The 21,961-nt window shown below is 62.0% G+C and overlaps 1 protein-coding gene across 1 annotated transcript; it reads right to left on the reverse strand.

The window, feature by feature from the left end:
• Window positions 1-877: 877 nt before the first annotated feature.
• On the reverse strand, window positions 878-21,912 carry IGHMBP2 (immunoglobulin mu DNA binding protein 2). Its single transcript, XM_066383743.1, has 15 exons — window positions 21,786-21,912; window positions 19,594-19,763; window positions 17,667-17,850; window positions 17,384-17,481; window positions 16,032-16,195; window positions 15,097-15,297; window positions 13,423-13,570; window positions 12,018-12,192; window positions 9,235-9,417; window positions 8,875-8,993; window positions 8,097-8,191; window positions 7,854-7,977; window positions 5,935-6,837; window positions 3,382-3,554; window positions 878-1,314 (listed from the first exon to the last, which is right to left on the reverse strand). Exons 1-15 carry the CDS (start codon window positions 21,869-21,871, stop codon window positions 1,117-1,119), a joined length of 3,021 nt encoding a protein of 1,006 aa, XP_066239840.1. The 5' UTR covers window positions 21,872-21,912; the 3' UTR covers window positions 878-1,116.
• Window positions 21,913-21,961: the final 49 nt, after the last annotated feature.

The following is a 21,961-nucleotide window of genomic DNA, read 5'->3' on the forward strand; positions in this document are numbered from 1 at the left end:
TGAGCAGCGCTCACGCCTCTGGACGCCTGTGCGTTTCAATCAAACATCACCCATCCTGCACCTTCAACCCCCTCAGGTACGTGAGCAAAGGGGGGGATGTTTATCTCAGACGCACAACACATCGTGGGCAGTGTGCACATCTCTTTAATTTTAAATAACTTATACCCTTTGAAACAAATAAAACTCTGAGGCTAAAATAATACACCTGAGGTTCTTAAATAAAGCAGCTGGCAAAGGACACTGGAGGCCCCTCTGCGAGGGCCTGCTGTCTGGGTCAGCGCTTTCCCAGGACAGTCCCGGGGAACAGCCGCTCAGCCCGCCCCCAACCCGGCACCAAGGAACCTCGCCCAGGGTGACCCTCCGGACTGCATGGGAGCAGAGACTGGCCAGAGCTGCCCTGCAGCTCAGGGTGTGGTCACTGCAGACAGCAGGGGCAGAGGACACAGGAACGTCCTTGGTGAGGTCACTGTTCCAACAAAGGGTGAGTCACCGCACAGGGACACGCAGGAGAAATGCCCGCACTCGCGGGTGCTGTCCCCGAGCCTGTCAGCTGGGGTTCCACGGCCCCCTCACCCTGAAGGCTGGGAGCCGGCCAGCCCCGGACAGTGGATGGGCCGGGCACGTCTCCCGGGAACAGAGGCTTCCTGTCCCTCCTGGCAGTGCCTCAAGATGAGGACTCAGACGCTGCCATCACAGGTGACAGGGAGGGAGGGAAGGCGGAGACGCTGCCCTCACAGGTGACAGGGAGGGAGGGAGGGAAGGCAGAGACGCTGCCCTCACAGGTGACAGGGAGGGAGGGAAGGCAGAGACGTGTCATCGCAGGTGACAGGGAGGGAGGGAAGGCAGAGACGTGTCATCGCAGGTGACAGAGGGAGGGAAGGCAGAGACGCTGCCCTCACAGGTGACAGGGAGGGAGGGAGGGAAGGCAGAGACGCTGCCATCGCAGGTGACAGGGAGGGAGGGAAGGCAGAGACGCTGTCTTCACAGCCCTGGTGGGGACAGCCTGGGTCTGGCGGCTCGGTCTGGGCAGCAGCTACAAGGCACAGAGAGCGCCCCGGATGCAGCCCCCAGCCGCATGCGCACAGGTGGGGTCCGGGGGCCCCGGGGAGCCAGCCGTCACTTCCCCTGCTCTTTCCTCCTGCTCTTCCTCTGGCCACTCAGCTGGTCCAGCTTCTTGTCCAGCCGCTGCTGGAGCTGCGCCCTCCTGGATGGGTCCAGGGACCTGTCCTTGGTCCCACTGCCGGCGTACAGCACTCCTTCCCGGCTGATTCTCTGCCGGGCGTGGGCACGCGCCCTGTCCCCGCAGCCGTGGATCTGGCGGGGACACACAAGTCAGTGTGGGGCCTGGTAGGGATGGGCCTGCAGTCCCACTCGCTATAGAGCTCAGGGACCATGATGTCCTGGTGCAAGCGCTAGGAGGAGGTTCTATCCACACACACGCAGCACGCGTGTTCTATCTACACACACGCACGGCACGCGTGTTCTATCCACACACACGCACGGCACGCGTGCACGCAGCCCACAGGTGCCCGGCCAGGCTGGAACACTCACCCGAGCCCTCTCCCTAGCCCAACTGGCCTGACCACCTTCTAATCCAGGGGTCCCCAAACTATAGCCCGCGGGCTGCATGCAGCCCCCGCCGCACTTCGGGAAGGGGCACCTCCTTCATTGCTGGTCAGTGAGAGGCCCATAGTTCCCATTGAAATACTGGTCAGTTTGTTGATTTAAATTTACTTGTTCTTTATTTTAAATATTGTATTTGTTCCCGTTTTGTTTTTTTACTTTAAAATAAGATATGTGCAGTGTGCATAGGAATTTGTTCATAGTTTTTTTATAGTCCGGCCCTCCAACGGTCTGAGGGACAGTGAACTGGCCCCCTGTGTAAAAAGTTTGGGGACCCCTGCTCTAATCAGAGGGAGCGCAGGGCCAGGTCCCCAGCCTCCCTGACGGGGTGACACTGTTTTGCGGGTGACACAGAGGAGCACACGGCTGGCCCGCCCGCCCGCAGCTCTGTTGATAAGCAGAATATACCCAGGGCAGAACTGCACTCATCTCTGGGCTAAAAACTCCTGCCGCTCATCTGACCCCAGTGCAAGTGCGCGCTAGCCGCTGCTCGCCCTTCGCAGGGGGCGTCTGCCCCGCCGTTTCCGGGAGACTCAGGCCTCACCCCGCCCCCGTCAGAGGGACAGGGAGGAGGGTGACAGCGAGGAGGGTGCCACATCTAGAGTTCGACAGGCCTGGTGCCCAGAGTCCTTCTAGGAAGTGGAGGAGGCCTGTCACCAAGCCTGTGCTTCCTGCACTGCACAGAGAACAGCGGGGCCTGGCTGGGGGCTCAGGCGGGCAGAGCGTCGTCCCGAGACACCACGGTCGGGGGTTCGATCCCCAGACAAGGCACATGTATGGAAAGCAACCAATGAATGCACAACTAAGTGGAACAATAAATGAACGCTTCTCTCTTGTGCGCTCTCTCTTCTCCTCTCTTCCTCTCTGCGTCTCCAAAGTCAATCAATTAAAAAAAATTCTATGTCTGTGGGGACTGCCAGAGACCTGCCTTTGGAACCAGTCAGCCCCAGAGCAGAGTGGGGAGACTTGCGGCGCCATCTGCAGCCAGGACTCCCCATCGCCCCCACGCTGCCTGGCTTTCCTGTCAGGTCACTTGGATGGTGGCACAGGGCATGGGGAGTCCGCTGACCCCCCCGCGGCCTCCGGGACCCACAGCTGCCCCTGCGGCAGGAAGCGCCAGGCGCTCGGCCCGCCCAGTGCCTGCAGAGCTGTGCCAGCTCCGAGCATGCTCCCTGGCCGCCCGACCCTGGGGTGTGACAGCTGATAACTGAGCTTTCTAAACCGCCCGCTGTGTGACCCCTGGGAACGTGGGGAGGCAGCAACAGCCCCGTCACCCAGGAGACACTTTCTGGGGTGGAACCGGGCAGAGCTCCCCAGTGGGCGAGTAGCTGTGACCCCTGACCTAGAGTGGGACAGCAATAGGACACAGCTCCTCCCGAACAGTCGCCTCAGAGGCTGCAAGCCACAGCCGGGGTGGCGCTCGGCCCTCCCCCACCCAAGAGCCCACTGCCCAAACCACCACCTCGAGGACCACCCTGGGTGCCTCTCCTCTCATCCCTGCCAGACCGCCAGTGCAAGCCCCCAAGCCACGCCCCACATCTCCACTCCCACAGCCCTGCGGCCCATGCGGCCTCCGGGCCTCCTCCCAGCTCCCTCTGCACTGCAGCCAAGACCCCCAGCAGCCCAGCCCTGCGGGACACCCCCAGGACCCCACTGCCTTCAGAACACTGAGAGCTCGTCACCAGCGAGCGGCTCTGCTCGGAGCGCATCGGCCGGGGGCACGGAGCCCCCACACGAAGCCCCCGGGGGCCGGCATACCTCGGGCAGGCAGTGGCTGAGGCAGTAGCGGCGGCCGCAGTGTGGGCAGAGCTGGCCCAGAGTCACGACGCTGGCCGTGCACTTGGCGAGGCCACAGGTGTTATCGGCCTTCATGGCGGCAGAGACGAGGGCGTCGAAGTCCTCCGCGGCGGGCAGATCTAGGGCCGCAGGTCCTGGGGGAGAAAGTGGCACTCAAACAGGGAAGAGCAAGGATCGGAGGAGAAGTCTCCCGCCGGGCCTGCCTGCTGCTTCTGGGTCAGGACCAGAGAGCAAGCGCAGGCTCCATAGCGCTCGGTGTCGCTGTGGGTGTATACCTGTGTGTGTGTGTGTGTGTGTGTGTGTGTGTACGTGTGTGTGCACACACGCACACGCGGGCTCCCTAGAGGGGCTGCAGTGTGTGGGAATGCCTCTGAAAGTTCCCCCCTTTAGTCCTGGAAAGACATCATTGTGACCGTGTTCCTGACAACATTAACTGTAAAACAAACCCCCAAAACTACCTAGGCCGCCACACCAGGGCAGCCGTCCTGTACGTAACTAGAGCGCACTCAGGGAACAGCCTCGAGACCTGAACGTTTTTTTGTTTTGTTTTGTTTTTTTGTATTTTTCTGAAGCTAGAAACGGGGAGAGACAGTCAGACAGACTCCCACATGCGCCAGACCGGGATCCACCCGGCACGCCCACCAGGGGGCGATGCTCTGCCCCTCCGGGGCGTCGCTCTGTTGCGACCAGAGCCACTTCAGCGCCTGGGGCAGAGGCCAAGGAGCCATCTCCAGCGCCCGGGCCATCTTTTGCTCCAACAGAACCTCGGCTGCGGGAGGGGAAGAGAGAGACAGAGAGGAAGGAGAGGGGGAGGGGTGGAGAAGCAGATGGGCGCTTCTCCTGTGTGCCCTGGCCGGGAATCGAACCCAGGACTTCTACACGCCAGGCCGACGCTCTACCACTGAGCCAACCGGCCAGGGCCAAGACCTGAACGTTTTAACCAGATGCCAGAAAATATTTTCAAGTTGCAACAAAATGCTCTTGAGTGGGAAAGAGATACAAAGTAGCAGGTGATTGCAGTTCTGTAACATACACGAGCATTAACACTCACAGATCCAGACTCCCAGGGCTGGGAGGCCTCACCCCGGAGCTGGTATCCACGACCTGAGTGCCGGGCACAGGCAGGACGGGCCCCTGCAGCACCCGGCGGGCGCTCGGGTCAGAAGGAAGCAGTCCTGCAGGACTGCCCTGCCTTCATTTCCCCTCACCCGCCCAGCACAACAGGCGGGCAGATGTGCCCCGGGGATCAGGCTGGCCTCTGCTTCTCAGCTGCTGGGACCAACTAGACAGGTCATGGTCACAGCTCGAGCGGTGAGATGGGTTCTAACAGCCGCTTGAAGAAGCGCTTCCAGCCCCGAGCCACACCCACACCCAACTCCACCCCCAAGACGCCGTCCTCCAATGACCGCGTCACACGCCCCTCCGGAAGGAAGGCCAGGTCCTCCTTCGGACTCCTGGCACCTGCCCCTTGGTGGCATTTACCATACTCGCAGCACGGTTTAAAATGGGCCTTAACCGCTCCCGGCCAGCACGTTGGCCCTGGAGGGCGGGCGGCATCTGTCTTGCTCACTGGCCCCAAGCCTGGCACACGGGCACAGCCCACTCCACGCCGCAGGACACATTCAGCTGCAGCCTGAGACACCGGGTGACTGACTTCAAACACGAGTTGCGCCCGTGCAGCTCTGCTCATGGGAAGTATGAGAATCAAGGGGAAGGGGGGCCCTGGCCGGTTGGCTCAGCGGTAAAGCGTCGGCCTAGCGTGCGGAGAACCTGGGTTCGATTCCCGGCCAGGGCACACAGGAGAAGCGCCCATTTGCTTCTCCACCCCTCCACCGCGCTTTCCTCTCTGTCTCTCTCTTCCACTCCCGCAGCCGAGGCTCCATTGGAGCAAAAATGGCCCGTGCGCTGGGGATGGCTCTGTGGCCTCTGCCTCAGGCGCTAGAGTGGCTCTGGTCGCAACATGGCGACGCCCAGGATGGGCAGAGCATCACCCCCTGGTGGGCAGAGCGTCGCCCCTGGTGGGCGTGCCGGGTGGATCCCGGTCGGGCGCATGCGGGAGTCTGTCTGACTGTCTCTCCCTGTTTCCAGCTTCAGAAAAATGAAAAAAAAAAAAGGGGGGGGGGGAAGAGGACGGTTCCCACGGACTATCCAGAAAATCCGCTGCAACCACCAGGCCTCAAGCTCCATGCTGTGGACACCCAGCCCCAGTGCAGGATGGGGGACAGAGCACGTGGCCCCATGGGGCTCCCTGGCAGACGGGCAGCCCCTTCCTGGGCCTGAGCCAGGGGCACTGTCACCAGAGCAACCGCAGAGGTCAGGACTCTCCCCCACTGCCCGCGGGACTTCCCAACCGTGCGGTCTGCTCCACCAGGCCCTTCCCGCAGCGCACACCCTCCTGCCTGCTGGGCCCTGCAGGAAGCTCGGGGACTCGAGGGTCAGCGTCACCTGTCACCCCCTCAGGGGGCCAGTGACAGGGACACCACGCCTGTGTTCTCATTAGTTGGCCCGACCTACCTTTCACATCTTTCTTCTTTTTCTTTTCTGGTAACTTCCGCAGCCCCGAGCCCACAGCTCGTGACCCATCCGTGGCTGGCTGCTCCTGCCGGCCCTGCTCCCTCTGCAGCCTCTCCAGGTGCAGAGCCCTCAGGTCCCGGCCCGGCTCTCCGGCAGGGGGTCCCGCCCGCGTGGGGCTGGGGGGCTCAGGCTGGAGAGCAGCTTGGCTGTCAGCCCGCGCCGGGGCCGGTGGGACCGCCGTAGCTGGTGGGACCGCCGTAGCTGGTGGGACCGCCGTGGCTGGTGGGACTGCCGGGGCCGGCCGAGCTCTCTTGCTCACAGTTATGAACCTGGCCCTCCCTTCCCCGGCGCTGTCGTGCCTCAGCCCGAACTCCTCGGCTATCTGGTGGACGCGCAGCCTGTCGTGCGAGTTCAGGGACGTGGGAAACTCCAACTGCGTTTGCTCACTCGCCACAAACTCTGCTATCATGGTCCTTAAGTGCTCGACGGGGTCTCTGCTGCCCGTGCCCTCAGGGCTGCCTGCGCGGGGCTGTGCACGGGCCTTGGGGCCTCCAGGCTTCCCGCCCGCTGTCTTCTGGGCCGGCCTGGCAGCTGCTCTGGCCTCCCGGGCTCCCTCCAGCCGCAGGCTTCCTGGTTTCCTGGCGGAGGCGGCAGAGCCCTGGGGCTTTGCGCCGCCTTGGCCGTGGCCCTGGGAATTCTCATGGGAATAGTTTTCAGGGACGATGTCGTCCAGATACTCAAAGGCCGTGCGCACCTCCCCGTGTGCCGTGAAGTAATCCAGCAGGGTCTTCAGGAAGGCGTGGTTGCCCACCGTGCGCGAGTCACAGACGACCACCACGTGGCGCCGTGCGCGGGTGATGGCGACGTTGATCCGCCGGTCCTCCGCAAGGAAACCAACTTCACCTACAAACGGGACAGGCTGGTTAGCTCAGTCGGTAAGAGCGTCGTCCCGAAACACCAAGGTTGAAGGTTCAATCCCCGGTCAGGACACAAGAAAGAGACCAATGAATGCACAACTAAAGGGGACAATGAATGAATGCTTCCCTCTCCCTCTCTCTCTCCCTTCCTCTCCGTCTCCCTAAAATCAATTAAAAAAATAAAAGTAAGTAAATCCAAGGAGCAGGAAGCCAGACGCACAGCCTGCTCAGGAGCCACCAGCCAGGCAGGACCCGCTTACAGCTCACCATGCCTCCCGCCCGTCACAGACTCGCCCCCACACCGCTGCCTGACTCGTGGCGGAAGCACCGAGATGCCGTAGGAGGCCACGCTGCTCGCACACCCTGCTGGCTCCCGCGGCCCGGCGGTCTGCTTACCAGGCCAGAATTCCAGTTGCTGTCACACTGTCACTCACTTCCAAGTCGACCGCCCTCTCCCCAAGCCCAGACCCAGGAGGCAGCCGAGGACACAGGCGTGGCCGCAGCTGACACACAAGGGGGCGCCAGGGACACCCCAGTCTCCCTCCTTTCCCTCCACAGCTGACGCTACCTCCCGTCTGTTGTCAACCTTCTACCAACAACGCTGCACAGAGCTGTTAACTGAACACTGTTCTGGGTACAAGTTCCTCACACGCAGACGACCCAAACTGTCCCGGCAGGAAAACCGCGCCAGGGCTGTGGCTGCCGGAGGCCGAAGGTGAGCTCTGGGCTTCGGGGCACCTCCCCCTCGGCCAGGGGCCCACGCCTACCGGGAGCCTCCCTCCACCCTGTGCCCCTGCTGGGACCAGCTCAGGTCGCCCTGGAGTGCACACTGGTCCCCAAGTAATTCCCGTCAGAGGCCTCCCACACCACACTCACCGCCAGCTTATGGGGACCACGGTGCTCCGTGACCACACCCCCAGGGACCCACACGGCCCGAGGAGAGATCCAGCCCGCCCTCTGAGTAAGTAAATTCCTTCTACGACCCCGATGGACGCTCCGTACCTTTCCTGTTGGATCTGACGAAGGACAGCACCACGGCCTCCTTCTCCCGGCCCTGGAAGCCGTCGACGGACTTAATCTCGAGCTCAGGGTACCTGTGAGCGAGGCTCTGTCTGAGCAGATCCACCTGAAACACGAGCAAGGCCGCGGCCTCAGCCCAGCTGGACCCAGGCGGCTCGGACACTCGGCCTGCAGAGCCGCCCCACCCTTGAGGTGCACACGGAGGGGAACAAGGGGCCCCCGCACCTGCAGGTTGTAGGGCGTGATGACGGCGATGTCCCTCGCCAGGACGCCAGCATCCACCAGAGCCTGGATGTGTGAGCAGACGAGGCGCACTTCACCTGCGGGGACAGAGAGCAGGCTCCCAGGACAGGGGACCCTGGGGGCGCCTGGGCCAGCACCCGTGTTCTCAGTGCTTTCCTACTGGACCAGCGGATGTGGCACCATGCTGGGGGCTCACACCTGAGTTAAGGGCCGGTGTCCAGCCAACGTGGACTTCCCGAAATAGCCACACCCAGTATACGTGTGGCTACACGTCCTCCGTGAGTGGCAGCCCCGAAATAGCCACACCCAGTATACGTGTGGCCACACGTCCTCCGTGAGTGGCAGTCCCGAAATAGCCACACCCAGTATACGTGTGGCCACACGTCCTCCGTGAGTGGCAGTCCCGAAATAGCCACACCCAGTATACGTGTGGCTACACGTCCTCCGTGAGTGGCAGCCCCACAGTGGAACCGAGCAGATGCCCAGCTGGCTGAGCAAGGCCTCGTCCAGCGACCAGCCAAGCGGCCCCAGCCCCTCTGCCCTGATCAGGACTATGAAGCCTGCCCAGGCTGCTGGCTGCCACGAACCGGCACTGCTCCTGGAGGAGGGACACCCACGCCCAAGCCTCAGAGCATCCGGCCCCCACCGCCCCGTCCCCCCGGCTCCGTTCCCACGTCGGTGACTCAGAAGGGTGTGTGTGTTTAAAGAGGAGCCCGGGGTCCGTCAAGGCGGAAACGCTGACCCTTGCAGGAGAGCTCACCGGGGTTCCCCTTAGACTGGTCCTCCTCCCCCTCCATCTCGGACAGCCCGCAGCCCGCCGTGTCCACGAGCAGCAGGGGAAGGCCCGTCTCCTCGGTGGCAGCCACTCCCGGGAGGTCCCTACGCGGGTGCACAGACGTGTAAGCCCTGCACAGAGCGCTTGAACGCAGAGCCCCCAGCCCAGGGTGACGCCCACAGGCAGTGCGACCGACCGGTGGGGGGCACGTCAGGCCGCAGACCCCAAGTCCAGCTCTCCGGGGCAAGCCCACTCCCCCCTCCAGAAAGCTGGGCGGCGAGGCGACTGTCCTTCTGAAATCGGTACTGACCCTCAGGGGCACGGCGGCGTCACCACACCACTCACCGCAAGAGCTGCTCTGCCACAGAAGGGTGCGCTGTGAGCTGCCCGCTGTACAGCGCCTCCGAGGCCCACTGCATGATGGCGCGGTGCATGCGGTACTGCACCGTCAGCGTGCGCACCACCGCCGCGCCGCACTCCTCAGCCAGGCGCTCCATCAGGCTCAGCGCCAGTCCCGCCTGCGCGGCCCTGCGCCCAAGACAGAGGAGCTGGGGGGGGGGCTGCGCCCCGGGGACAGCGAGGACAGCAGTCCTAGGACCCGGACCCCAACTCCTTCCCCAGGTCCGACCCGAAACTGGCTGGTTGGTCGGCCGGGCAACGGCCCCGCAGATGCCCACGTCCCGACCCTGGGGCCTTGGCAGAGGTGGTGTAGGAAGGGTCTGAGATGGACGGCTGATCCTGGGCCATTGGGCGCGGGGGAGATTGTCATCACTAGGGTCGTCGTTAAAAGGAAGGCCCAGGCCCTGGCCGGTTGGCTCAGCGGTAGAGCGTCGGCCTAGCTTGCGGAGGACCCGGATTCGATTCCCGGCCAGGGCACACAGGAGAAGCGCCCATTTGCTTCTCCACCCCTCCCCCTCTCCTTCCTCTCTGTCTCTTCCCCTCCTGCAGCTGAGGCTCCATTGGAGCAAAGATGGCCCGGGCGCTGGGGATGGCTCCTTGGCCTCTGCCTCAGGCGCTGGAGTGGCTCTGGTCGCAACATGGCGACGCCCAGGATGGGCAGAGCATCGGCCCCTGGTGGGCAGAGCATCGCCCCTGGTGGGCGTGCCAGGTGGATCCCGGTCGGGCGCATGCGGGAGTCTGTCTGACTGTCTCTCCCTGTTTCCAGCTTCGGAAAAATGCAAAAAAAAAAAAAAGGAAGGCCCAGGGTCAGTCGGCAAAGACAAGGGGACCAGAGAACAGAGGATGTTCCGTGCTGGCGCTGAAGAGGGGGCGGGACGCAGGCTAAGGACCGCAGTGCCTGTGGTGGGGATGCGGCAACTGCGGGGGCGGGTTTGGGACCCCGGCAACTGCGGGGGCGGGGGTGAGACCCCAGCAACTGCGGGCGGGGTGGAACGCGGCCTCGCCACACCGTGAATGCGACCCACGGAGACCGCCTATCACCTCACTTGGGAACTGCAAGGTCCTGACCTGCTGCTCTGCTCCGGCAGCACAGCAGGGATACTTCCCGGACCAGGCACTGCGGCCACGAGAGCCACTGCCCACGACTGAGCTTCCTGCGCACTTCGGGCGCGTCCTCCCTCGGTCCTCACAACGAGCTACCCGCAGGGCTGCCGTTACTGCCGGGGGCAGTGAGCCTCAGAGCGGTGAGGCCGCCAGCCCCAGACCACTGGCTGCAGAACAGACCTCTCAGCCTCCAGGGGCCCCCTTCCCCCGCCAGGCAGGTAACAGAACCAGGGAAAGGGCCTACGTCAGGGCTGCTGCCCCTGCAAACTCGGAAGAGCTCTGCGGTCGACCTTGTTAAACAAAGATCTGTGCTGAAAGCAGCCAATGCCGCAGAAGGCAGGAGGTGACTGCAAACCCAGAGACACCAGCACGACCCCCTACAGCACCTCCCCCCAGGGGACACAACAGGGTCCCACTCCCCAAGGGCACAGCTGTAAGCTTCTCACACACCGGCTTTCCAGGGGACAAAGCCCTCTTTCAAGGACACCCGGGGACTTCCTCCTGGAACGCGTCCTTCTCCAGACGTCCCAGCCGAGTCCCCCGGAGGCCCCTCTGCCACCAGGACACACCCTTTCTCCCACCCCACCATCTCCCTGAACCCTCACATTGAAACACCTCATCCGAGGTGTCCCTTCTCTGTGGCACCCGGACCTACATGCCCCGCAGCCCTGGGTCCCCTGGTGAGGCCCCAGCTGCCAGGTGCCTCCCTTCTCTGGTCCTCAGAACAACTAGAGTTCCAAGATCAAGCACGACCCAGACACAGCGAGCAGGAGGCACCCAGCAGCACGTGTCCCCTCGCGGGAGCCCCAAGGGCTCTCAGTCCTCCTCGCGCTTCTCTGCACGTGGACTGTGGGGCCAACTTGTGAAAGGCCCGTTTGTTCAGAGACTCCCTCGTGCCGGGCTGTCCCCAGGCCCCGTGTGACTAACACTCCAGTTGGGAAGACACACAAACGGACCGATCAGGACCCCCCACCACTGGGGAGCGACGTGTGCTAGAAGCTCTAAGTGAGCCACAGGAAGGGGCCCGAGGGTCACAGGGACGCCGTGCACACAGGGCGGTCACGGGGGCCCACGCGCAGGGTTCGCCTGGGCAGAGACCTAAGTAAAAGGCGTGACCCGTCGATACTGGAGGTCCAGAGCAGGAGACCGCAAGGACAGAGGAGGCCAGTGTGGCCACAGCAGTGGGGGCGGGGATGAGGTGAGGAGAGGGCCAGGGGCAGCCATAGCCCCCCCCCGGGACTCTGTGCTGATCGCAGCAATAGGGTCACTGTCCCCACCGCAAGCCGGACTGTGTGCTGAGTCACTCCTGCATCCTTCCACAGATCAGGCCAAGGGACCAGGCCAGGCTGCGTGCCAACCAGCCCCGCGCGGTCAGACCAGCCCAAAGAGCGCGTGAGCATGCACGTGGGGGTATTCAGTCCAACAAGCAGGGCTGAGGCCACGAGACAAACGCGCCACGAGCCCTGACCTCCAGGAGCACAGCCTGAGGTGTGACATCTGCATGAGGAAGTGCGGAGAGCGACACAGCGGGGACCCCCATGAGCCCGGGCCGGCTGGGCCGGCCCTGAGGGACGGGACCAAGGGGTGCCGCCCGAGGGGCACAGGCACACGGCAGACGGTCTTACTTGGGGGAGATGACGGTGGGGGGCAGCTGCTTGTGGTCCCCAGCCAGGACGCACTTGCTGGCCTTCAGCAGGGGGACCCAGCAGCTGGCTTCCACAGCCTGGGCACACTCGTCGATGACCACCATGTCGAAGTAGCCGTCCGGCAGCAGCTTCAGGGGGCCGTCGGAAGAAGCACCTGGTGGGAGAGGGAGCCCTGGTCCTTACGGCAGCCCCGGCTGCGTCAGCGCGGCGGCAGACGCTCCGGCAGGCCGCTGCACCCCGCGCCAGGTCGCGTTCGGACTGTGTGTAACCAACGTGCATCTTAGCAAAAATCTGGCGAGGCCTTCCAATGGCCACTGTCCCTGGCCACCTCTGAAGCAGTGTGACCCCTGCCGTGGGCCACTCCGATGCTTCAACCACCAAAGTCCACCCCCCCCAGGCTGCAGCCCCAAGTCCTTGGACGGCTGCCGGATTTCTAAATGCTGCTCCTGTGTCGCTTTCTGAATATAGTGAATCCTCCTCTGAGGTGCTTTCAGGACAGTCACCTGCTGAGCCCACACCCGGAGACAAACGTCATGGGTCTGACCACACCAGGCCAGCGCACCAGGCCCTCCCTCCCGCAGCAGCAAGACAGTCCCTGTGGGGGCACTCCCCACAGCGGAGGGGGCCGCGGGCAAGCCACCCACCCCCAAGGCTGTTTTGAACAACTTTACGCCTAAAAATTCAACAATGTAGGGTTAAACGGATACACTGTCTTTAAAGGTACAAGTTTACTTAAGAGACAACCTGTACATCCTTATGTCAATTAAAGAGGCTGAACTTGTCATTAAAAGCCTCCCCACAGGCCCTGGCTGGTTGGCTCAGTGGTAGAGTGTCAGCCTGGTGTGTGGAAGTCTCGGGTTCGATTCCCGGCAAGGGCACACAGGAGAAGCACCCATCTGCTTCTCCACCCTTCCCCCTCTCCTTTCTCTCTGTCTCTCTCTTCTCTTCCACAGCCAAGGCTCCACTGGAGCAAAGTTGGTCCGGGCACTGAGGATGGCTCCATGGCCTCCACCTCAGGCGCTAGAATGGCTCCGGTTGCAACAGAGCAACGCCCCAGATGGGGCAGAGCATCACCCCTTGGTGGGCGTGCCGGGTGGATCCCGGTCGGGCGCATGCAGGAGTCTGTCTGTCTGCCTCCCCGCTTCTAACTTCAGGAAAAAAAAAAAAGGCCTCCCCACAAAGGAAACTCCAAGGCCAGAAGGCTTCGTTGTAAATTCTACCCAACGGGGAAGACTGTTCCCCATGAACAGAGTCTCCAGGAACCTGATGCAGGGGGACCCCCTGCGGGCTGATGGAGCGGCCCCCCCCTCCGCACCCGTGTTGGTGGCCAGGACCACCTCGGCTGCCCGGAGACTCCCCAGCATGGCGGCCCCCCCCTCCGCACCCGTGTTGGTGGCCAGGACCACCTCGGCTGCCCGGAGACTCCCCAGCATGGCGGCCTCCTCCCGCTCCCGCAGTTCCTTCCTCAGCAGCCTCATCTCGTTTCGGAAGCTGCTCTTCTCTCCCTTATCCTGGCTCTTCTTCATCTTCACCTATAAAGGAGAACAAAGAAAACAAACACCTTCATTTGGACACAATTTTGCACTTAACTCGGCACGCTGTAGTTCGTGAAGTGCTTTTATTTAGAACCGTTTGGTTCACTTCAGTAAGTTCCTTTAAAGGGACTGAAGAGTCAGGCTCGTTCCTGAAGGAGACAGGTGCACGCAGGTGAGGAAGCACCGACACACTGCCGGGGCCCAGGGCCACTGTCACCGCACAGGGAGGCGCAGACAGCGCTGCGGCTGTGAGAGCAGGCGGGAGCGGAACTCGGGGCCCCGCGGGGGAGAGGAAGCACCTGCCGTCTCGGGAACTGGGTTTCAGTGGCCGGTAGATGGAGACACTGAGCTTCGCCCTCTACTCCATGTTCGTCAGGAGATTAAAAACTTGTGTTTCGTCCCTGGCCGGTTGGCTCAGTGGTAGAGCGTCAGCCTGGCGTGCAAAAGTCCCGGGTTCGATTCCCGACCAGGGCACACAGGAGAAGCGCCCATCTGCTTCTCCACTCCTCCCCCTCTCCTTCCTCTCTGTCTCTCTCTTCCCCTCCCGCAGCCGAGGCTCCATTGGAGCAAAGATGGCCCGGGCGCTGGGGATGGCTCCTTGGCCTCTGCCCCAGGCGCTAGAGTGGCTCTGGTCGCAACAGAGCGACGCCTCGGAGGGGCAGAGCATCGCCCCCTGGTGGGCGTGCCGGGTGGATCCCGGTCGGGCGCATGCGGGAGTCTGTCTGACTGTCTCTCCCCGTTTCCAGCTTCAGAAAAATACAAAAAAAAAACAAACTTGTGTTTCGTCCATAAAACGGTGACCGAAACCCCAATGTACATTTACCCCCAAGAAGAGACGCAGCCCGGTCCTTCCCAGTGAGTCCCGCTGTGGAGGGCGGGGCTCCGGCAGCAGTGACAGGCGGGGCCCCCAGGCCTAACTCACAGGGCGGGCAGCCCCGGAAAGCACCGACCTAAACGGGAGCTGGACCAGGGACCCCTGCATGTCTGTGACCCAGCGCCGACACGAGCGGACCCTCCCGAGGCACAGACGCTGCCCCGTCCCCTCCCCTGCTGTCCCCATGCCGCAGCCACGCGCCATCGCGGCTCTGCAGGGAGGGCCGGCTCCACGGACCTGCCTCGCTCTCCCAAACGAGGAGGGCGGTGTGAAATGGACCGACAAGTTGGGGAGGGTGAGTATATATATTCTGAATTTTTCCTTTTAGAGGTTTTTCTTTCGTTTTGTTTTTTTTTTTCCTTACCAACAGTACCACCCAGACAGCACAACCAGACACGAGGGACACAGAAGAGCCCCGTCTTCCTTCAGACAGTCCCTCACCTGCTCGTGAAACTACCCTGAAGACAGCTGATTCCCTGTGAACGGGCGGCATCGGTCTGTATTAAATGTGGGCCGTCCCAGCACTAGAAATCATCGGAGGAACCCACACAGAGCAAGAGGGCATGCAGGCAGGTACATTCGGTCCCTGAAAAGCCCGCCCACGACAAACCACCCGCAGAGCGGACGGGGGCTGAGACGTACGACGTACCAAGACCTGGTCGATGTCCTTCCGGATGTCTGCCACGATGCCGGCACCGTCACTGCGGGCCAGCACCGCGTCCAGGGAGTGCGGCTGGGTGGACTCCAGCAGCCGTGCGGGGTGGCCCAGCCGCAGGACCCTGCGCCCGCACCGAGCCAGATGCTCCACCAGGTTGTCCACGGCGACGTTGGAGGGCGCGCAGCACAGGACCTGGGGGGCGAAGCCCGAGGCCGGGTTTGGCGAGGGCACGGCTGACGACAGCACGTCCGCTCACACTAAAGCAAACAGACGCCTTACAGGTACAGAGGACGGCGCGGTGTGGGTGACAGAGGCGAACCCGCGGCTGCAGGGACGGGGACAGCCCGCAGGGCTCGTGGCGCTGCCACCGTCACCGTCTCTAGATGACTAGGACAGAGGAGTGAAGGACCCACCCGTCTCCAGAGCACCGGACACGCTAAGCCCTGTGTCGCTGTCAGAGGGCCTGAAGGAACTGGCCGGGCATCAGCTCATCACCAAGCACGTCACTCCGTTGTCTATCTGACTACGCAGCCCGGGGAGAGGTGCTGACTGGGCTCGATCTTGTTTCCCCAGCAGCAGTCCTGCCGGGAGCAGGCGGCAGCCGGCAGAAGAGGCAGAGCCCCCGTTCACTCAACGTCAAGAACGGGGTGGGGGTGGGGGACACCTCCCGCTCATCCCCAAATACCAAGTGAGCACAGAAGGAGAATCCCAGCCCGCGGCCCAGTCGACCCCGGGGCTCCTGGCCTCAGAGGGCGGGAGGAGCCTATTCCGTGACCCAGCCCCACGCTCCCGAGCACGTCCACGCATCCCGTGCAGCTGTCGGGACTCAGGAGGGGCCCACCAAAGCTCAGCAGGTGTCAGGGATGTCCTGACCAGCTCCACCGGAGCCGCTCGGTGCCGAGGGGGAAGCAGCGTCCCCTGCCCACCTTGCAGCCCCGCCGCACGGCCTGAAGGATGACCTCCACCACCGTGGTGGTCTTGCCGGTGCCCGGGGGCCCGTGGATGATGGCCAGCTCTCTCTGGGACAGCGCAAACAAGACTGCGTCCCTCTGGGAGGCGTCCAGGGAGGCGTTATGGAAGGTCGGCACCTCTGCGGGGGGAGGCACAGTGTTAGATCCTGCACAGGGAGGGAGCAGGACCCCCCCCCCCCCCGGGAGTCACTCAGTCAACACTAAACAGTCCACTCTGTCTTTTCAAAAGATTTCTCTGGAACAGGAGTCGGCAGACAACGGATGGACGAGGCCAGACCCAACCTACTGCCCAAGTCCCTGAGCCGGACTCCGTGGGACCCAGCCGCACCATCACGCCGCCAGTGCCCGCACCTGCCCGCAGAGCCTGAAACTCCTGCCGTCTGTCCCTTACTAATAAAGCCTGCCAGCTCACGCTCCAGTAGCAAATGTTTGCTGGGCCACGCCTGTTCCTGCCGTGTCGTTCCTCTGATACGTGCCCACAGAGTGGCAGAAATAAATGATAGAAGAAGTACTGCCGACGCCAGGACGGCCCCTCGGCTCTGACTCTTTCACGACCAGGGCTACGTCTTCGCCCCGTGTGCTCCATGCTCGGAGAGCAGGCACCGGCGGGCCCGGCTCTGCTCCCCGGGGCCCCCGCCCCCGGCCACAGCGCCCGGTTCCTGGAGACACTCGCCAACCGGGCCGCAGGCGCTCACAGGCCTGGCACGCTGCTCTGAACGAGTCGGACGGACAGACGGACGGGGACAGCGGCGATGCCGGCTGAGCCCACGCGCCCACGCACGTCCCCGCCCCACACAGCGTCCCCTGTCTCAGGTGTCAGCCGTCCGTGACACGGCGCGTTCCCTCAGAGGGAGTAAATGCCATGTGCGTGTGTGCGTGTGTGCGTGTGCAAAACACAAACACGTAGCTGTGTGTGGATGAGGATAAAGGACCTGAAGGTGAGACACAAATACTTGTGAGGCGGACGGAACAGCAGGGTTCCGAGCGACTGTCTCCGTTTACCTACTTCTCTGTTTCCAACCACGCTGAGCGCAGGTCACTCTCGCGATCAGAAACAGGCTGACTTCAACTCAAAGGATGCTGAGAAAAACACCAAGTGAGACTTTTCTAACTAAAAACGGATGCTCTCACGCGACTGCTCGCGCTCCGAGGACAGGAAAGAGAGCCTCACCCACGCAGGCCCTCCACAGGCGAGTATAAAAGGAAACTGAAGTGACTTCTTGTCATTGTGCAGCCTCAATCTCCTGCCAAAACTCTCCCTGCTTTCCCCAGTGATTTCAACCAGCAGAGAAAGCGGAAGTCCTTACGTATGTCACAGGCAGGACTGGGGGCTCGGCCGCCAAACAGGACCTCTATGAGCGCGGACGCGGGGCCGGTGTGGTACTTCTTCAGGGCGATGAGCGCTCTGCCCGGGCAGGGAGGGAACGAAGTGAGGAACGCAGTGAAAACCAGCACGGAGCCCGGCGCCCCGAGCCCCGCCTCCCGGACAAGCCCGGACCAGACACGCTCTCTGCCCAGCGGGGATGTGGTCAGCCTGAGCGAGCCGCGTTTAAGGAAAATGTTATGTGTGATGTCCAGTCATATGCTTACTTTTTCAGGCGCTTGTAAGTGACATCATTGGCCAGTTTTAACAGTCGGTAGGCAGTCTCTCGGTCCAGGCTCAGCTGGAGGTCACAGGACTGGTCGAAGGCCACTGTGACCGATTTCTGGGTGATCCGGGTCAGGACCCCAGTGGCCAGCTGACCGCCTTCGTCATACACGCCTACAATATCGCCTGCAGAACAAAGACTCGGTTACACAAATACTGGATAATGTTAAACGTGAATTACTTGATACAATCAATTCCAGCACATCTCCAAGATCCTATCTGTTACTTTCTTTAGAAACAAAGTCAGTAGCGATAAAAAACAACATCTAAATTACACATGAAAACTGATGTGAGATCAATGAATTATTCTGGTTTTTTTCCAATGAACTGTTTAAAACAAACACGGCCGTCAATACAATGTATCAAGTGCTTGATCTGCACCAGGCACCACTCTGGGCACTGCCCTGGTTAGGAATCAAGCCCAGTCCCTGCACTCTCGTTCGGGAGGAGAGAAACATATCTGTCAGGTGTCAGTGCCAAGGGCTCTAAGGAGAGACAGAGCTCGGGGAGGCGTGGAGCGGGACGAGGGAGCCATCTTAAAAAGAGTGTGAGGTAAGGACCGCCCTGAGTGACGACAGGTGGGCAGGGGGGCCCTGGATGAAGTGGGGGCCACAAGCACATCTGGGGGAGAACACCAATGAAAGAGGGACAGCATTTGCTGCCCACTCCGCACGGATCTCCCCACGTCCTGTGATAACTGTCCGGTGATTCACCCATCTGCCAGGGACGCTGAGCGTGTGACCCATGCCTGAGCCCCTCGGTGCTTCGCACGCCCCCGGGCCACAGTGACTGTTCCGGAATGGGCATGCGACCAAATCACAGCCCCTGAGACACAGGGAGTCTTCTGCTTGGGAACCTGGGAAAGAGGTCCTCACTCTCTCCAGCTGGACGGGAACCCCGAGGGCACACAGGGGGCAGAACTGCTCCCACGTGGCACCTGGGAAGGAAGCCAACTCAGAAGAGGGCAAGGCCAAGAAACGGAGAGCAGCTCAGTCCCGTGACTTCCGAGCCCCGCCGCCCGCCGCCATCACTGCAGCCAGGAGAGACCTTCTTGCCCAAGCCAGTTTGGCTCGGGTTTTCTGTCACTTGAACACAGTTCTGACCAAAACAGAATCCACTCGGAGATAAAACCACCCACATGGTTCCATCAAGCTTGTTCTGTGTCTACAAGAGCATGCCGGCATTGGCCAGGCGTGTGCTCAGCGGGGTGGGGGGTGGGGGTGGGGGGGTTCCCCAGGGCTGAGGAGTTTCAGCTGCACCTCCCATCTTTTCTCTGCCTCCTTGCCCAACTTGTATGGGGAAACACCAGGCGGCAACAAACACAGCTGCCAGGACAGAGGCCAGGTTCTGTGCACTGGGCCGCCATGGGGACCTCCCCCCGCCCTTCTGTGACTGTCCCACGAGTGCCCTGAACAGGATCCCACGTTCCCAAATGTACGTCTTGAAGCCACCGAGCCTTAAAACCGCTCCTCAGAAGATGAAAAAAAAACTCCACCTGAATTTCCCAACAGCTACAGCCACACATCAAATTCTCAGCTGGCTCCCTCTTGACACAAATGCCACTTCCACTTCCTGTTTATCGACCAGTCACCGATCTCCTGGGTCCTTCACTCCACAACGCTTATTAACCGAATATACACGTTTCATGTGCACATTCCATCCCGCCCCTTTAGCCGTGACCCCGCCCCTTTAGCCGTGACCCCGCCCCTTTAGCCGTGACCCCGCCCCTCTAGCCGTGACAGGCACTCTCACAACCCCTTAGCCCCGGCCATGTCAGCTGGTCACGTGTAACCCAGTCTCCACAAGAGCAAAATTCCCAGTGCGAGGCCAGTCGCGTTCCTTTTGTGCCCACGTCAGAGACGCACAGACCGGAAGAGAAGCTGTTACTGGGCAGCACTCCCGCAGACGCGCATCTCCGGGGCTCGAAGGTGACCAGCAGCTGTCCGTACAGCCCGGTCCGCTGGCTGGACACCTGCAGCTTCAGCAAACAGACGCCTCGCCTCTGGAGCTCTTTGAGAGAGATATTTCCCTGCCAGGACCTGGAAGATACCCAATGGCAAATGTCAATGTCCATACCTCATCAGCTTTTATTTCTACCCGGGCAGCAGAAATATAAAACGGCAAAGAAAATAAAGGTCTGGGGCACGGGTCTCCAAACTTTTTACACAGGGGGCCAGTTCACTGTCCCTCAGACCATTGGAGGGCTGCCAAATACAGTGGTCCTCTCACTGACCACCAATGAAAGAGGTGCCCCTTCCAGAAGTGCAGTGGGGGCTGGATAAATGGCCTCAGGGGACCGCATTGCGGCCCGCGGGCCATAGTTTGGGGACGCCTGGTCTGGGGGTCCAGGCAGTAAACGCGAGCCAGCGAAGGTCAGGCCCTGCCTCCGCCGGTCAGACCTGCTGCTCCTGCCTCCCCGAGGACGGTCCGTGACACGGCATTTTTCCCAGGTACCTGAGACAGAGCCTACAGTCACCTCCGCGTTTGCTCCTCTCTCCCCACACCTGGTTCCCACGAGTCATTAAGTCCTACTGGCCCCCCCCCTATTTACACCCTGAATCCACCTCCGGGTTCTGGACCTTCGGAAAGCCCTTCCTGAAGTGCCCCCTCCTGGAACTTCCACTCCGACGTTCTGCCTCTGTCCCCGGTGCGACCCCCAGCGTCCTCCCCTGTCCGCGCTGCTCACGGTGGTATCTTCTGGGTACCAGGTACCAGGACGGGGGTGATTGACCCTGGGAGCCCGGGTACGAGCAGAAGGGGTAGACGGGAACCTCGCTCTCACCTCCGGAGCCCTGACTCAAGAGGCAAGCCCACATCGCTGACGGTCGGGATTAAACAGAACTTTCTAACTGCCTAACGCCTGGGCTCTCCCCCTCCCGTGGCCAGCATCCGCGCCCAAGGGATCCCCCCAAAATGCCAATCTATTCACTGCCTGCTTAACTTCACTATCCCCCCACCTACTTAACTTCAGTGAGGCCCGGCCTCTGCACTAGACTGGACACAGGCCCCTGAGCAAGGCCCTCCCCAGTCTGATGCCTGCTCGTCTTCTCACGGGGGCTTACTTGGCACCTGGTACCGGGCTGAGCGCTTGACGTGTAGCAGACTCACCCTGTCCTCGCAGCAAACCTGTGAGGCAGGAATGACCCCACTTTACAGACGCGGTCACTAAGGCCCAGAGGTGTAACCTGCGAAGTGGCACAGCCAGCAACCAAGGAGCTGGATTCCCCAACAGCTCTCACCTGTCACGATCAAAACCTCTCTCACCAGCCTATCTGTGTATATAGGGCCAAGGCTGAGTGCCAACTCTGGGATCAGGACGGGACTCTACCTGATGCCTCGGGCCATATACTTCCCGGCTCTGTCTCAGTCTTCTCAGACACGAAGTGAGAATAACAGTAACACGCTTTGTAGAATTGGCGTAAGGTGTAAGGGGATTGATGCACACGAAATGCTTTGACAGCCCTCAACAAGCGTGCTCTTCGTGCGTTGGTGAAATGACGGCTCCTGCTCAGACACCACCATCCCCTCCTCCGGGCCGCTTTCACTCCTGTTTCCCCGGGGCTGCGCTCAGGCGCCACCTCCTCCCTGAAGCCCACCTTGACTAATGGCCCCAGGTCAAGTGTTCTCTCCCATGCTCCCACCACAGCCCTCTCCGCACACACGGGGTTAGCTTCTGACACTTGTCACGCTAGAAGGGAACGGCTCAGGTTCCCGTCTACCCTTTCTGCTCGTACCCGGGATCCCAGGGTCAATCACCCTCGTCCTGGGGCCTGGTACCCGGTACCCAGCAAGATACCACCGTGAGCAGCGCGGACGGGGGAGGAGGCTGGGGGTCGCACCGGGGACAGAGGCAGAACGTCGGAGTGGAAGTTCCAGGAGCGGGCACTTCAGGAAGGGCTTTCCGAAGGTCCAAAACCCGGACGGGCTGCCCCGGGGGAGGGACGAGATGTCCACCTACGGAGGTGGCCGAGCCTCCCCGGAGGGTCCGCCCGGGTCAGAGCAAACAGGGCTGTGGGAACTGCCGGACCGACCCCTAGGAGAAGACGGGCCGGCGGCCGTACCTGCGCTCCTCGACCTCCGCGTCTCTCTCGAGCTCCAGCAGGTCCAACTGCTTGGTCACGAAGCTCTCCACGGCCGCCGAGGCCATCGCTGCCGCCCAGCCCGTATGCCGGTCCGGGTGCCGCCCGGGGAAAGATGTTTCCGGCCGGGCCCGGTGCGTCGACGCACCAGGTTCGCG

Source organism: Saccopteryx leptura, chromosome 1 (assembly GCF_036850995.1).
Source record: "Saccopteryx leptura isolate mSacLep1 chromosome 1, mSacLep1_pri_phased_curated, whole genome shotgun sequence".
NCBI classification, from domain to species: Eukaryota; Metazoa; Chordata; class Mammalia; order Chiroptera; family Emballonuridae; genus Saccopteryx; species Saccopteryx leptura.

Excerpts from the sequence above, each read along its gene's own strand:
- IGHMBP2 (XM_066383743.1), bottom strand. The coding sequence starts at position 21,871 with ATGGCCTCGGCGGCCGTGGAGAGCTTCGTGACCAAGCAGTTGGACCTG. Across the intron at positions 8,994-9,234 it reads GTGGCAGAGCAGCTCTTGCG|GGACCTCCCGGGAGTGGCTG; the intron begins GTGAGTGGTGTG and ends GCACCCGCGTAG. Across the intron at positions 8,192-8,874 it reads CCAGTCTAAGGGGAACCCCG|GTGAAGTGCGCCTCGTCTGC; the intron begins GTGAGCTCTCCT and ends CTGTCCCCGCAG.